The sequence below is a fragment of the Ursus americanus genome, chromosome 5 (genome assembly GCF_024610735.1).
Source record: "Ursus americanus isolate L20-20 chromosome 5, mUrsAme1.1.p, whole genome shotgun sequence".
In the NCBI taxonomy this organism is placed as follows: domain Eukaryota; kingdom Metazoa; phylum Chordata; class Mammalia; order Carnivora; family Ursidae; genus Ursus; species Ursus americanus.
The window spans coordinates 52485410-52500066 of record NC_142131.1 but is presented as its reverse complement, the minus strand read 5'-3'; the positions used below and the strand labels follow the sequence as shown (position 1 = coordinate 52500066).

Genomic DNA, 14657 nt, shown 5'->3' with positions numbered 1-14657 from the left:
GTATATATGGACCACATCTTCTTTATCCATTCGTCTGTTGAAGGGCATCTCGGTTCCTTCCACAATTTCGCTATTGTGGACAATGCTGCTATGAACATTGGGGTGCATATGGCCCTTCTCTTCACTACGTCTGTTTCTTTGGTGTAAATACTCAGTAGTGCAGTTGCTGGATCATAGGGTAGCTCTATTTTTAACTTTTTGAGGGACCTCCACACTGTTTTCCAAAGTGGCTGTACCAACTTGCATTCCCACCAACAGTGTAAGAGGGTTCTCCTTTCTCCACATCCTCTCCAACATTTGTTGTTTCCTGCCTTGTTGATTTTTGCCATTCTAACTGGTGTAAGGTGGTATCTCAATGTGGTTTTGATTTGAATTTCCCTAATGGCTAACGATTTTGAACATTTTTTCATGTGTCAGCCATTTGTATGTCTTCATTAGAAGTGTCTGTTCATCTCTTCTGCCCATTTTTTGATTTGATTATTTGTTTCTCATGTATTGAGTTTGAGAAGTTCTTTATAGATCTTGGATACCAGTCTTTTATCTGTAGTGTCATTTGCAAATATCTTCTCCCATTCTGTGGGCTGCCTCTTAGTTTTTTTTGTCTGTTTCCTTGGCTGTGCAGAAGCTTTTTATCTTGATGTAGTCCCACAAGTTCATTTTTTCTTTTGTTTCTCTTGTCTTTGGAGATGTGTCATGAAAGAATTTGCTGTGGCCAATGTCAAAGAGGTTACAGCCTATGTTCTCCTCTAGAATTTTGATGGAATCCTGTCTCACATCGAGGTCTTTCATCCATTTGGAGTTTATTTTTGTGTATGGTATGAGACAGTGGTCAAGTTTCATTCTTTTGCATATAGCGTTTTTAGCTCTTAACTCATGCTTAGCTCTTCTAAATCTTGTACCTAAGTGGGATATTATAGAACAAACCCACTAGTCTTGTGTGAATATCTCAAAGGCAGGAACTTTATTTTAGATGTTTTTTTGGAACTGCTAAATCAATTGCTCTTTTTTAAAATTTCTGTCATCAAAATTATGGGTGTTCACTTGTGCATTCTTAGTCTTTATGAGTTCATACCACTTTAGGGTTTTTTTCCCTGTCATTTAGTGAGTATTTTAAAAGGAAGGAGGATAACTGAGTGTAGTCAATCCACCTACTTTTCAGTTTCTACCCTTTTGTAGTGATCAATTTTTCAATAATGTGTCTTATATTTTTAAAAATGTAATTTGAACTTACCATTTTTAAATGCAAAAATTTTAGATACCTCCTCGATCCATTCTTGAGAGCATTACTGAGACTTCACATCATTGGTGAGCTTCTATCATCTATTTCAAACAATTTCCCTCAACCTTGCACTTTGGCTAGGACTCAAACCCCCCAAAGCTTAAAAGATGGTTCCAGACAGTTTTAAAACAAAGCAAAGGCCAAAGATGGATCTTCGGATTCCGAGACTAAAATCTCCGCCTATAATTATATACCTTTATACCTTTTGAAATAATGATTGCTTCAAAAGCAGGTATATGATCTTAATTGTCTAATCAGAGTAAAACTAAGTTTTTGCTCTATGACTGGGAAAGCGAATTCCTCTCTTTTGAGGCTGAAAGAGAAAACAGGTGACCATAGTTGTAGCTGAATAAATCTTGTGAACCTGAGGGAACGTGGTTTTAGGAGTAAGCCTGCTTTAAACGAAAGTAACATGTTTGTGTACTTATTAAATACTTTGTGTAAATTATGAGGAACTAGAACTAAATTATGACTTTGCCTAATGTGTTCCACCCCAGTATTTTACTTCATTTTCTCCCAAGTTCACAGTTCACTGCTGTGAAGGAAATCTACAGAGATGCCTTCTCACCCTGTAACAACTATCTGTGTTTCATCTCACGGTTTACCCATTTCATATCCTCTGAGAGCACTCCCGAAGTCACTCGTGTATACATTCCCTTTCCATTACAACCGAATGAAGGCCAAGTAGTGATGCAATCTTGTTTCCGGTTTCAATCTTCTCAGAAAGATTACAAACTCCTGGGGGCCAGGAATCACATCGTGTATTTAAAACAATACTAACAGCATCAGGAACTTTAAAGAGTATAAAACAGTTCTTATGGAAGATAGAATATATTTGTAATCACTTAAACACAATGATAAAACAACATTAGTTTCTGAAGGACATTGATATTAATGGAATGTAGGTAGCTTTCACCAAACTGAAAATCTTTGGAGACGCATGGTGGCGCTGCAGGATAACATCGCGGGGGTAAAAAACTACACTGGATGATGGTCCGGACACAGTTACCCAGGGCGCACAGAGCGGTGGGAAGACAGAAAGAACACGCCTTCAAGGGGCGAACTACAAGCTACTTAACAGGGTTAAAATCCTTAGGCCTCCGAAGATTCGGTGGACATTAGCAGAGGCACGTTTCCCAGAACTGCGAAGAGAAGCTGAAGCGATTCTGCGGGAAGCTTTCCTTAAAGGAGCGATGGAGAACGGAAGGGCAGACACTCTGCAGATAAGGCAAGTCCTGCTTCTTTTTGTTTTGCTAGGAATGTCTCAGGCGGGTTCCGAGTCTGGGCGCTTTTCGGTGGCAGAGGAAATGCAGAGCGGGAGCTTTGTAGGCAATTTGGCAAAGGACCTGGGACTAGAAGTGGGTGAGCTGTTCTCAAGGGGGGCTCAGGTGGTCTCTAATGATAACAAAAGGCGTTTGCAGCTGGACATAAATACCGGAGATTTGCTCTTAAGCGAATCGCTAGACCGGGAGGAGCTCTGTGGCTCCACGGAGCCCTGTGTGTTGCATTTCCAGGTATTAATGAAAAACCCTTTGCAGTTTTTACGGATTGAGCTCCAGGTCAGGGATATAAATGACCATTCTCCAGTCTTCTTAGAAAAAGAAATGCTCTTAGAAATCCCAGAGAACAGTCCTGTTGGTGCTGTGTTCTTACTAGAAAGCGCGAAGGATTTAGATGTAGGAATCAATGCTCTAAAGAACTACACAATAAGCCCCAACTCTTATTTCCACATTAAAATGAGAGTCAATCCAGACAATAGGAAATATCCAGAGTTGGTTCTGGACAGGCCACTGGATTATGAAGAGCAGTCCGAGCTCAGTTTCATCCTCACTGCTCTGGATGGCGGGTCTCCGCCCAGGTCGGGGACTGCCTTGGTTCGGGTGGTGGTTGTGGACACTAATGACAATTCGCCTGAGTTTGAGCAGCCATTTTATGAGGTGAAGGTTCCAGAGAATAGCATATTGGGCTCAATCATTGTCACCGTCTCAGCTTCGGATTTAGACTCAGGAAAAAATGGAGAAATATCATATTCTTTTTCACATGCCTCAGAAGATATTCGCAAGACATTTGAAATTAATCAAAAGTCTGGAGAAGTCAGTTTAACCGCATCCATGGATTTTGAAACAATTAAATCATACTCAATAATAATTCAAGCTACAGATGGGGGCGGCCTCTTTGGAAAATCAACAGTCAGAATTCAGGTGATGGATGTGAATGACAATGCTCCTGAAATCGCTGTGTCATCAATTACCAGTCCAATTCCGGAAAATTTGCCTGAGACTGTGGTTATGGTTTTTAGCATCCGAGACAGAGACTCTGGGGACAATGGGAGGATGATTTGTTCTATCCCAAAAGATCTCCCTTTCATGCTAAAATCTTCTGTTGAGAATTACTACACATTGGAAACGGAGAGAATGCTGGATAGAGAGACACAGGCCGAGTACAACATCACCATCACCGTCACCGACCTGGGCACCCCCAGGCTGAAAACCCAACTCAACTTAACCGTGACGGTGTCCGACGTCAACGACAACGCCCCCGCCTTCAGCCAAAGCTCCTACACCCTGCGGGTCCGCGAGAACAACAGCCCCGCTCTGCACATCGGCAGCGTGAGCGCCACCGACAGAGACGCGGGCGCCAACGCGCAGGTCACCTACTCGCTGCTGCTGCCGCCCCACGACCCGCACCTGCCCCTGGCCTCGCTGGTGTCCATCAACGCGGACAACGGGCAGCTGTTCGCGCTCAGGGCGCTGGATTACGAGGCGCTGCAGGCGTTCGAGTTCGGCGTGCGCGCGGCCGACCGCGGCTCGCCCGCGCTCAGCAGCCAGGCGCTGGTGCGCGTGCTGGTGGTGGACGCCAACGACAACGCGCCCTTCGTGCTGTACCCGCTGCAGAACGGCTCGGCGCCCTGCACCGAGCTGGTGCCCAGGGCGGCCGAGGCGGGCTACCTGGTGACCAAGGTGGTGGCGGTGGACGGCGACTCGGGCCAGAACGCCTGGCTGTCGTACCAGCTGCTCAAGGCCACGGAGCCCGGGCTGTTCGGCGTGTGGGCGCACAACGGCGAGGTGCGCACGGCCCGGCTGCTGAGCGAGCGCGACGCCGTCAAGCACAGGCTGCTGGTGCTGGTCAAGGACAATGGCGAGCCGCCGCTGTCGGCCAGCGTCACGCTGCACGTGCTGCTGGTGGACGGCTTCTCGCAGCCCTACCTGCCGCTGCCGGACGTGGCGGCGGCCGAGGCCCGGGCCGACCCGCTCACCGTCTACTTGGTCATCGCCTTGGCGTCGGTGTCGTCGCTCTTCCTGGTGTCGGTGCTGGTGTTCGTGGCGGTGCGGCTGTGCAGGAGGAGCCGGGCGGCGTCGGGGGGCGGCTGCTCGGTGCCTGAGGGCCCGTTTGCGGGCCACCTGGTGGACGTCAGCGGCACGGGGACCCTGTCCCACAGCTACCAGTATGAGGTGTGTCTGAGGGAAGGATCTGGGACCAATGAGTTCAAGTTCTTGAAGCCGATTATCCCCAACTTCCCACCCCAGTGCCCTGGGAAAGAAAGGGAAGAAAATCCTACCTTCCACAATAGCTTTGGGTTCAATATGTAGAGACCACAATTAAGTTTCTTATTCTATATATGCCACTTTTTTTGTGCCACTTCCAAATCAATGTTATATCCCCCAATTTGTGTGTATTTTAAATTGCATTCAGTGTACTTTTATATTTTCACAAATTCTACCCATCTTTACTTTAAAGTGAATGTTATCTTTATTTGTGGTTGTAATTAGATGGTACTTTATTCTGTAATCCAAGTCTTAATGGGTAGTTTGCATCCTTAAGTAACAACACCAAATCACTTTTGTCCATGGCCCTCTCTCCAATTGAATTTCACCCACAATTATACTTTTGGTAAAATAAAGCAGACCACTTTCAAAGTATTTCTAGTATTTAAGTATTTCTTAATTTCACGTTTTTCTTGCAGTTTTTCTTGTTGTGTAGTAACGGTTGCTATTCAGAAATGTCATTTTTCTTCTGTTAAATTCACTGCATTTTTATTAACACTTTAAAATGTGCACTGTTGAAAATACACCTGAAATATCATGTCCTATAATACAACTGTAAGTGTAATCACCTTGTTAGAAAGGGCCAGAAGGCAATTTTGTTAACATCTCTTCTTTATTCATCCTGTAGAGTGATTGTGAAGGCACATAAATAGTGTAGCTACCCAGAAAGTCTTGGATAATGAAGTTATAATTTTTCAGATTTCTTGTTGATATTACAAAGCTATAATGCAACCCACTTGAATCTACCTGAATAATAATTTGTATAGCATAAAGTGGACTTGTATGCTAATGTTTATAACTTTTACCTTCTGTGTTCTCCCAGAATTTTACATGTATATATAAAATACATATATATGTATATACACTTATTATATATATGCCTATAGAATACATATACATGTATATATAAATACATAGATATAGTGCCCAGTGGGCCCTAATAGAAATAGTAGGCACTAATTTCTAAACTTAAGGGGCGCCTGGGTGCGTCAGTCAATTAAGTATTCAACTCTTGATTTTGGCTCAGGTCACCATCTCAGGGTTGTGAGATCGAGCCCTCTGTTGGGCTCGCACTGAGTGTGGAGCCTGCTTGGGATTCTCTCTCTCCTTCTGCTCTTCCTCCCTCATTTGTACTCTCCCCTCCTCTCTCTCTAAAAAAACAAAACAAAACAACCACACCAAAAAGCCAAAAAAAAAAAAAACGCACCCAAAACTTAAAAAATGGCAGCCAACAGAAAAATTATGTTGTATATATTATGTAATATATGAACATAATAGAAATGTTTTATGAACAATTCTTAGTTTTTTTGGGATGAAGCCTAAATTGCCCATATTATTCCATTCTCTTTAATTTTCAAGTGTGGTTATGATCCACTAAATTGATTTCATGGCTCTGCTAATGGGTAGCAATCCAAAGTTTGAAAAACACTTTTCTCAGAGATATATGTAAGTGTATATAGAGCATTGAGAAGTATCAAAGAGAATCCTTTAAGTTTCTAATCTTTTAAAACGTTTTCAAACCATTGTAAGAGGAAGTTTTGTCTCATGTAGCATGGGCACCAACCAACTACTCTTGACTTTAGTAATCTGACTACATTACAGAAGAAAAAGCCTTCATGATTGGGACAAGAGTTTTCCAGTGAATCTCATCAATAAGCCCAAAGTCTATATGTTGTGGAAGGAAACTGTAGAGAAACAAAATGAGTGAGGGTATAGAGGAAAGGAAGTATGTGTGTGAGAGAGTAAGCACATAAAAGATGAAATGGGTGAGGGTAAGGAACATGATGGCAATGTTGCCTCTAGTACCATAGACTAGAATCAATGCCAGAAAGTGCCTCTTCAATATATTTAAAAACTTTATCTTAACACTATAGCAGGGCTAGGTATTAGTTAGTTAATAACGTCAGGAAGTAGAATCTTTTACTCCAGCATATCCCAAATAATCTAATGTTTGCACTTTCTGAAAGCTGAGATTTCACTACCAGTTCTGAACTGCATGAAGTGATTAATTATTCTTTGAATTCAAGAAAAATAGAGGGAACAGGAGTTTCTCCATGCAGGCTAATTAAATTCTAGTTTTCTATTTTTAGAAGTGGAACCAGGAGAAAGTCCTTTCCCCCTAAGTGAAAGCTGCTTTACATAGAGAACAAAAATTCATACAAAATCCATAAATCAAAGTAAAGTATTAAGATTACCTTCTGTCTTTACTGCACTCAGTAGGGAAAAGATGTGTGATCACTAGCTTAAAAAGATAAAAAGCATTATAGCACCTCAGCGTGCCAGACAAGATATACAGACTACTGAAGGTGAAAAATATAAATGGCCACTTTGTGCACACCAGAATAGCCATAATCAAAAAGACAATAACAACTGTTGGAAAGTATGCAGAGAAATTGCTGCACTGTTGGAAAGAATGTGAAGTGGCACATTTACTTGAAAACAGCTTGGCAGTTCCTCAAAATGTTAAACATCTAGTTACCTTATGACATGGAAATTCAACTCCTATGTATCCAAAGGAAATAAAAGCACATGTTCACACATGCACAATAATTGTATACATGCATGTTCACAGTAGCATTATCCATAATATTACCAAAAGTGGAGACACCCCAAATGTCCATCAACTGATGAATGGATAAACAAAATATGGTATCTCCATACAATGGGATTGTTATTATTCAACACCAAAGTGGAATGAAGTACTAATACAGACTACAACATGGACAAACCTGAAAATCATTACTCTAAGTGAAAGAAGCCAGTTGCAAAATATCTTACATTGTCTGATCCCATTTATATGAAATGTTCTGGACAGGCAAATCTCTAGGGACGGAAAGCAGATACGTGGTTGCCTACAGCTGTAGGGAGGGTAGGGGATGGACAGTGACTAAGGAGTGAGAGGTTTCTTTTTGGCACGATGTTCTGAAATTAGACTGCGGTGATAATTGCACAACTTGCTTCATACCTTGCTGAGAAAATAGAATCTATCAAATGGGAGTTCTTTCAATTTTCTGTCCCCAAACCCACACACTGGATGGCAAATGTACTTCTAATGACCTGTGCTGTGGTCACTTTCTACCCAAGTCCAATCTCTTCATTTATTTTCCAGGTCCTATCTTTAACCACCTTCTAGGGGCTTCACATCGAGTTAATCCTCTCTTTGGTATCTCACTTTTCTTCCTCTCTGTTGAATATTACAAATCAGCATTTTAAATAAGTTCAAATTTCTCTAGGCTCAAAAAAAAAAAAAAAACAAACAACCCTATCGAGTCTCAATTTTCCTAAAGATACCATCAATTTCTTTTCTAGCTAAATTTGAAAGGATTGTCATTTTTACTTCTTTATCCTTCTTGCTTTTCAACCAAGCACAATCTGATTTCACTGTGAGCACTCCAAAACTGCTATTGTAAAGGAGACTGACATTTTCTGTAAAAGTTAGGTAAGGTTATAACTACCCAGTGGCTTGTAAAAGTGTGTATCTCCTTCTAACAGTTCAAGTGTAAATGACTGGGTAGATGAGCCAGCTTTGCTCATTACAATCCTTCCAGAACCAAATTGTGTTGCAAGTAATTGTTCCTACATTCCCTAATGCAGTATCATAATCCTCATGACTGTAGCCTCGTCACTGCCACATCTAGCTTCTAGTTGGCTGGGAGGGAGGAAACCCATCCAGATGTCTTCTATTCTAGACCCGGGAATGGCAAACAAAAACTCGATTCATAATATTAGTGAGAACTTCATTCAATTGGCCACACATAACTACAAGGGAGACTGGGACAGGCAATCTATGAGTAGTTGTATGTGTGCCTGCATGCAATGCTATTACTATAAAGGGAGCAGGTTTTGGCAGATGTCTATTAGAATCCTCCACAATGACCATCTTCTTAATCCTATCGACGATTTTAGCGTTTATTGGGGGGGGACAGTTTCTGAAGCATTTACTACCATTGATCTTCCTCATCTCCTTGAAGTGCTATTTGCTTTTGGCTTCATGATTCTGAACCCAGGGCCTTCTTTGTCTTTTTAAAGATACTTTATTTGCTCTCTCCTGTAACGAAGGTGTTTTTTTCAGAGTTCTATGCTGAGCCTCTTCAGTTGTTACCTGACATACTTTTGCTTGGTTATCATAGAGTTCTCATGGTTTCAACCACTGTATATATGCTGGTGAAACCCAAAGTCCATAACTACCCCAGTTTGTATCCTATGCTTCAGTTATATATGTCATACAACTCTAACATAGGCACATGCATGTGTGAACACACATACATATATCCCAGAGGCACTTACCTCAATCTCAGCATATCCAAAATTGACTTCCTCTTTTTTCACTTCAATCTTTTTTGTTCCTTAGTGTTCCCTGTCTTAGTGAATGACATGACTATCTATCCAGTTGTCTAATCCAGGGGTGTTTTAATCATCCTTGTGTCTTTCCTCTTTTTCTCCCCATGCAACCCATCAGTCACCAGATACTACGTATCTTTCTAATCATCCCTCTTCTCTCCATCCACAGCAGCATTAGCCTTAACCGGGCTGCCATTATCTTCTAACCAGAGTCTCTGATTCCAGTCATTCCTCCCAAAATTGATTCTCTATACTTCTTCTAAACTGATTTAAAAAAAATACAGATGTAATCATGTTAATCAAATGTTTAAAACCCTACAATGTATTTTGGTTGCCCATAAAATAGAATTTTAAATTTGTGACACAACCTGCATAATAATTTAAGTCCTCACCCTGCTTTTTTCCTTCAGTCTCATTTTTAAATTTTCCCCTTCTATGCTTTAAAGTTTAAGGCATATTTAACTTCTCTCTGTTCCTCAAAATGTCTGCCTAAAACACTCCTCCTCCTGTCTTGTTCCTTCAGATCATAACTTATAGTTTATGACCTTAGGAAAGCTTTTACTGATGTTCAAAAATCTGGGCTAGATTTTATTTATTTTTTAATAGATATTTAGCACTTATTAAGAACTTTGTAAATTTTAGTTCATTAGATTCCTGTGATAATAATCTTATAATCCTACCATTATCACCCCTATTTTACAGGTAAGGAAACACGCTACATAATTTGCCCAATACTGAAGATAATGAGTAGTAGAACTAGGATTCTAATATAAATATTTTGGTTCCAGAATCCATGTTCATGGGCTATGGTGCCTCCTAGGTACAAGATGGCTCTTCTAGATGATTCTATATTACTCTTTACTTATGCATACATTGTGAAATATTTCAATTACTTGTCTGCCAAATTTTTAGCCAGTGAGCTTCATAAAGGCAAGGATTAAATACATCTTATTTATTCCGTATTCTTACATGAGTGTTTTAAAAATATGTAAGTGAAAAAAGTAATGACATTACTAACTATAATTGACCGAATTTAAAAGTATTTACAAGAGTGGAGGAGAGCATGTATTTGAAATTCTCAAGAAATGGACTTGGGGCACCTGGGTGGCTCAGTCAGTTAAGCGACTGCCTTCAGCTGAGGTCATGATGTCAGGGTCCTGGAATCCAGCCCCACCTCGGCTCCTGGCTCAGCGCTGAGTCTGCTTCTTCCTCTCCCTCTGTGATCTCTCTCTCAAATAAATAAAAAATAAATAATCTTTTTTAAGAAGTTACTTAAAAAACAAATGGTCTAAATAAAATATTATTACTTCAGTTCAGGGCATCTGCCCTCCCATACCTCTTTGGTTCAGGACATCTTAATAGAGTCTTGTCGGCATTCAAAACAGCACTAATTACATGCCCTGTATAGACCTTGTTTGGATCCTGATTCAAACAAACCAACAGTAAAAAACATTTTAGAGAAAAATGAGGAAAACAATATACAGACTGGGTATAAGTTATATCAAGGAATTATTGCTAACTTTGATTTGATAATGGTATCGTTATATTTTAAAGTCTTTATCAGAGATACGTGATCAAGTACTTAGAGGTAAAGATATATGATATCTGGGATTTGCTTTAAAATACTCCTGCTGTATTCATGAATTATTTGTTCAAAGAGAAAAAAATTTTTTTTACTGAAAAAAATTCATAGAAACACATGGTGGCGCTGCAGGATAAGATGAAATTAGTGCATGGGCAACTCTGTGGGCTTCATTATTCAGGGGAACAGAGACCATTCCAAGCCAATGAAAAGAGAGGTAGTAAAGGAGCTTCATCTACTAAAGCTGCTGGAGGGCTATATACCTTCCAGGGGGTTCTTATTTTTAAAAATTGAGTTTCAGTTCCCAAAATTAGGGCTGAGATTTTTTTCTGCAAAAGAGGTTGCTGGAAGGATCCATGGAGATCAAAGGGGAGCTCGCTCTGCAGAAAAGGCAAGTCCTGATTCTCTTTGTTTTGCTGGGATTATCTCAGGCAGGTCCTGAATCTGTGCGATATTCTGTGGCAGAGGAAACAGAAGTTGGTTCTTTTGTGGGCAATCTTGCGAGGGATCTGGGGCTTGGGGTGGAGGAGCTATCATCACGGGAAGCCCGGGTAGTGTCGGATGATAATGAAAAGCACTTACAACTTGATTTACTGACGGGGGATTTGCTCCTAAATGAGAAATTGGACCGAGAAGAGCTCTGTGGCTCCACCGAGCCCTGTGTGCTGCATTTTCAGATGGTATTAGAAAACCCTTTACAGTTTTTTCGGGCTGAACTGCATGTCAAAGACATAAATGATCACTCCCCTATGTTTCTAGACAAGCAAATACTTATTAAAATATCAGAAAGTACCAGTACTGGAACCACATTCCTAATGGAGAGTGCCCAAGATTTGGATGTAGGAACCAACAGTCTCCAAAACTACACAATTAGCCCCAATTATCATTTCTACATTAAAATCCGAGACAGCAGTGATGGAAAGTTATACCCAGAACTGGTCCTGGACAGAGCATTAGATCATGAGGAGGAGCCTGAGCTCATATTAACACTCACAGCACTGGATGGTGGATCTCCACCCAGGTCTGGGACAACTTTGGTTCTCATCAAGGTCTTGGACATCAATGACAATGCCCCTCAGTTTGCTCAGAAGCTCTATGAAGTTCATGTTCTGGAGGACACACCCGTTGGCTCCTGGATTATCACCATTTTTGCTAACGATTTGGATGCAGGAAATTATGGGAAAATATCATACACCTTTTTGCATGCATCAGAAGATATTCGTAAAACATTTGAAATCAATCCAATATCTGGGGAAGTTCATTTGAGATCATGCCTGGATTTTGAAGTAATACAGTTCTACACTATAAGTATTCAGGCAACAGATGGTGGGGGTCTTTCAGAAGAATGTACTCTTCTGGTTAAAGTAATAGATATAAATGATAATCCACCAGAAGTGACCATCTCATCATTTACAAAGTCAATTCCAGAGAATGCCTCAGAGATTCTGGTTGCTCTTTTTAGTGTCCGAGATCAAGACGCTGGGGACAATGGGAGGATAGTTTGCTCTATTCAGGATGAGCTCCCCTTTTTTCTGAAGCCAACCTTCAAGAACTTTTTCACTCTAGTTTCGGAAAAAGCACTAGACAGAGAGACAAAATCCGAGTACAACATCACCATCACCGTCACCGACCTGGGCACCCCCAGGCTGAAAACCCAACTCAACTTAACCGTGACGGTGTCCGACGTCAACGACAACGCCCCCGCCTTCAGCCAAAGCTCCTACACCCTGCGGGTCCGCGAGAACAACAGCCCCGCCCTGCACATCGGCAGCGTGAGCGCCACCGACAGAGACGCGGGCGCCAACGCGCAGGTCACCTACTCGCTGCTGCTGCCGCCCCACGACCCGCACCTGCCCCTGGCCTCGCTGGTGTCCATCAACGCGGACAACGGGCAGCTGTTCGCGCTCAGGGCGCTGGATTACGAGGCGCTGCAGGCGTTCGAGTTCGGCGTGCGCGCGGCCGACCGCGGCTCGCCCGCGCTCAGCAGCCAGGCGCTGGTGCGCGTGCTGGTGGTGGACGCCAACGACAACGCGCCCTTCGTGCTGTACCCGCTGCAGAACGGCTCGGCGCCCTGCACCGAGCTGGTGCCCAGGGCGGCCGAGGCGGGCTACCTGGTGACCAAGGTGGTGGCGGTGGACGGCGACTCGGGCCAGAACGCCTGGCTGTCGTACCAGCTGCTCAAGGCCACGGAGCCCGGGCTGTTCGGCGTGTGGGCGCACAACGGCGAGGTGCGCACGGCCCGGCTGCTGAGCGAGCGCGACGCCGTCAAGCACAGGCTGCTGGTGCTGGTCAAGGACAATGGCGAGCCGCCGCTGTCGGCCAGCGTCACGCTGCACGTGCTGCTGGTGGACGGCTTCTCGCAGCCCTACCTGCCGCTGCCGGACGTGGCGGCGGCCGAGGCCCGGGCCGACCCGCTCACCGTCTACTTGGTCATCGCCTTGGCGTCGGTGTCGTCGCTCTTCCTGGTGTCGGTGCTGGTGTTCGTGGCGGTGCGGCTGTGCAGGCGGAGCCGGGCGGCGTCGGGGGGCGGCTGCTCGGTGCCCGAGGGCCCGTTTGCGGGCCACCTGGTGGACGTCAGCGGCACGGGGACCCTGTCCCACAGCTACCAGTATGAGGTGTGTCTGAGGGGAGGCTCAGGGACCGGCGAGTTCAAGTTCCTCAAACCCATTATCCCCAGCCTTCCAGTCCCTGACACTGGTAGAGATATAGGGGGAAATGAGAACTTTAGGAATAGTTTTGGATTCAACATTCAATAAAATAATTTATTTAAACTTTGAATCTTTTGTTACTCTTGACAACGTGTGGATTCTTTTTCTGCCAATCTAACGGATATTAGGTTGTACTACAGCTGCATGCATTTCTCCCGCTCTCCTCACAAATCTTTATTAGCGGCCATAATGAAGTGGAAATATAATCTGTGTGTTGTCTGTTTTTTTTTCAATTGTTTGGTCAAAAATGTTATATTAATGGAGTTGTTGCTAATTTTTAATGTGATAATGGCATTGTTATGCAAGACAATGGTACTAATTATTTGGAGGTACAAACTGAAGTATTAAGAGTGAATGCTACAGTATATGTAACTTCTGGATATTTTATCAAAGCAGAAAGCAAAAATAAAAAATGCTGTTGGATCTGGGTGGAAGTATATTGGATTTTTTTGCACTTACTGTGCTCGTTTTCATCATAAAGTGTTAAAAAAAGATATCCCTCCATATTTAGTACTAGGATACCTATTTGCTCGCTTTTTGTCTTGTAATGTTTTTCAAAAATTCACCACGTGACAAAATAAAAGTGAGCACATTGAAAATTATTGATTTCTTAAGTAATTTTCCTTTGTTGTTTTTGTTATGCTTTGTGGGGAAGGAACTCTAGATCCTGTGTTTTGTTGATATGGCTGTTTTGTTTTCTTCAATACCATGTTCGCTAGTTTATATTACATTGTTCATGACTTAACTAGAATGTAGGTCAAGGTATCATTCTGAGCAAAATAACTCTCTATCAGAAGAGTACGTATAAAAACTTCTTAAATTGAAATGAAAATTCAAAATGTTAAGGAAATGAATTAGGTTCACTTTTCCATTGATTTGTAATCCTTAATAATTTGTGGCCTCTCTCTGATATCCACAAGAAGGAATGGGTCTGTATTTATGGTTTATAGATATCTTATGGTGTTACAGGTTATGTCTCTAATATATAAGTAGACAGTTTAATGGAAGAGTATAGGTATTTTCATAGCTATAATGTGTGGATATAGAGCTAGTGTGCCTTGCATTTTTGTAATTTTTCTCATAAAATTAGATATTATAGGCTAGATGGTGTAATAAAATAGAATTTGACATTGAGAAATGGGTGCAACAAATTTCAATTTCCCTAGAATTCTTTTTTGTTCTTTCCCTCATGAAATTTTTAC

At 42.2% G+C, this 14657-nt stretch overlaps 2 protein-coding genes across 2 annotated transcripts; both read left to right on the top strand.

Moving 5' to 3' along the window:
- Nucleotides 1–149: 149 nt before the first annotated feature.
- On the top strand, nucleotides 150–5460 carry LOC123790236 (protocadherin beta-11-like). Its single transcript, XM_045794456.2, has one exon. The coding sequence runs from the start codon at nucleotides 2473–2475 to the stop codon at nucleotides 4867–4869; it is 2397 nt and encodes a 798-aa protein (XP_045650412.2). The 5' UTR covers nucleotides 150–2472; the 3' UTR covers nucleotides 4870–5460.
- Nucleotides 5461–10355: 4895 nt separating this feature from the next.
- LOC123790235 (protocadherin beta-14-like) lies at nucleotides 10356–14657 on the top strand. Its single transcript, XM_045794455.2, has one exon. The coding sequence runs from the start codon at nucleotides 11104–11106 to the stop codon at nucleotides 13501–13503; it is 2400 nt and encodes a 799-aa protein (XP_045650411.2). The 5' UTR covers nucleotides 10356–11103; the 3' UTR covers nucleotides 13504–14657.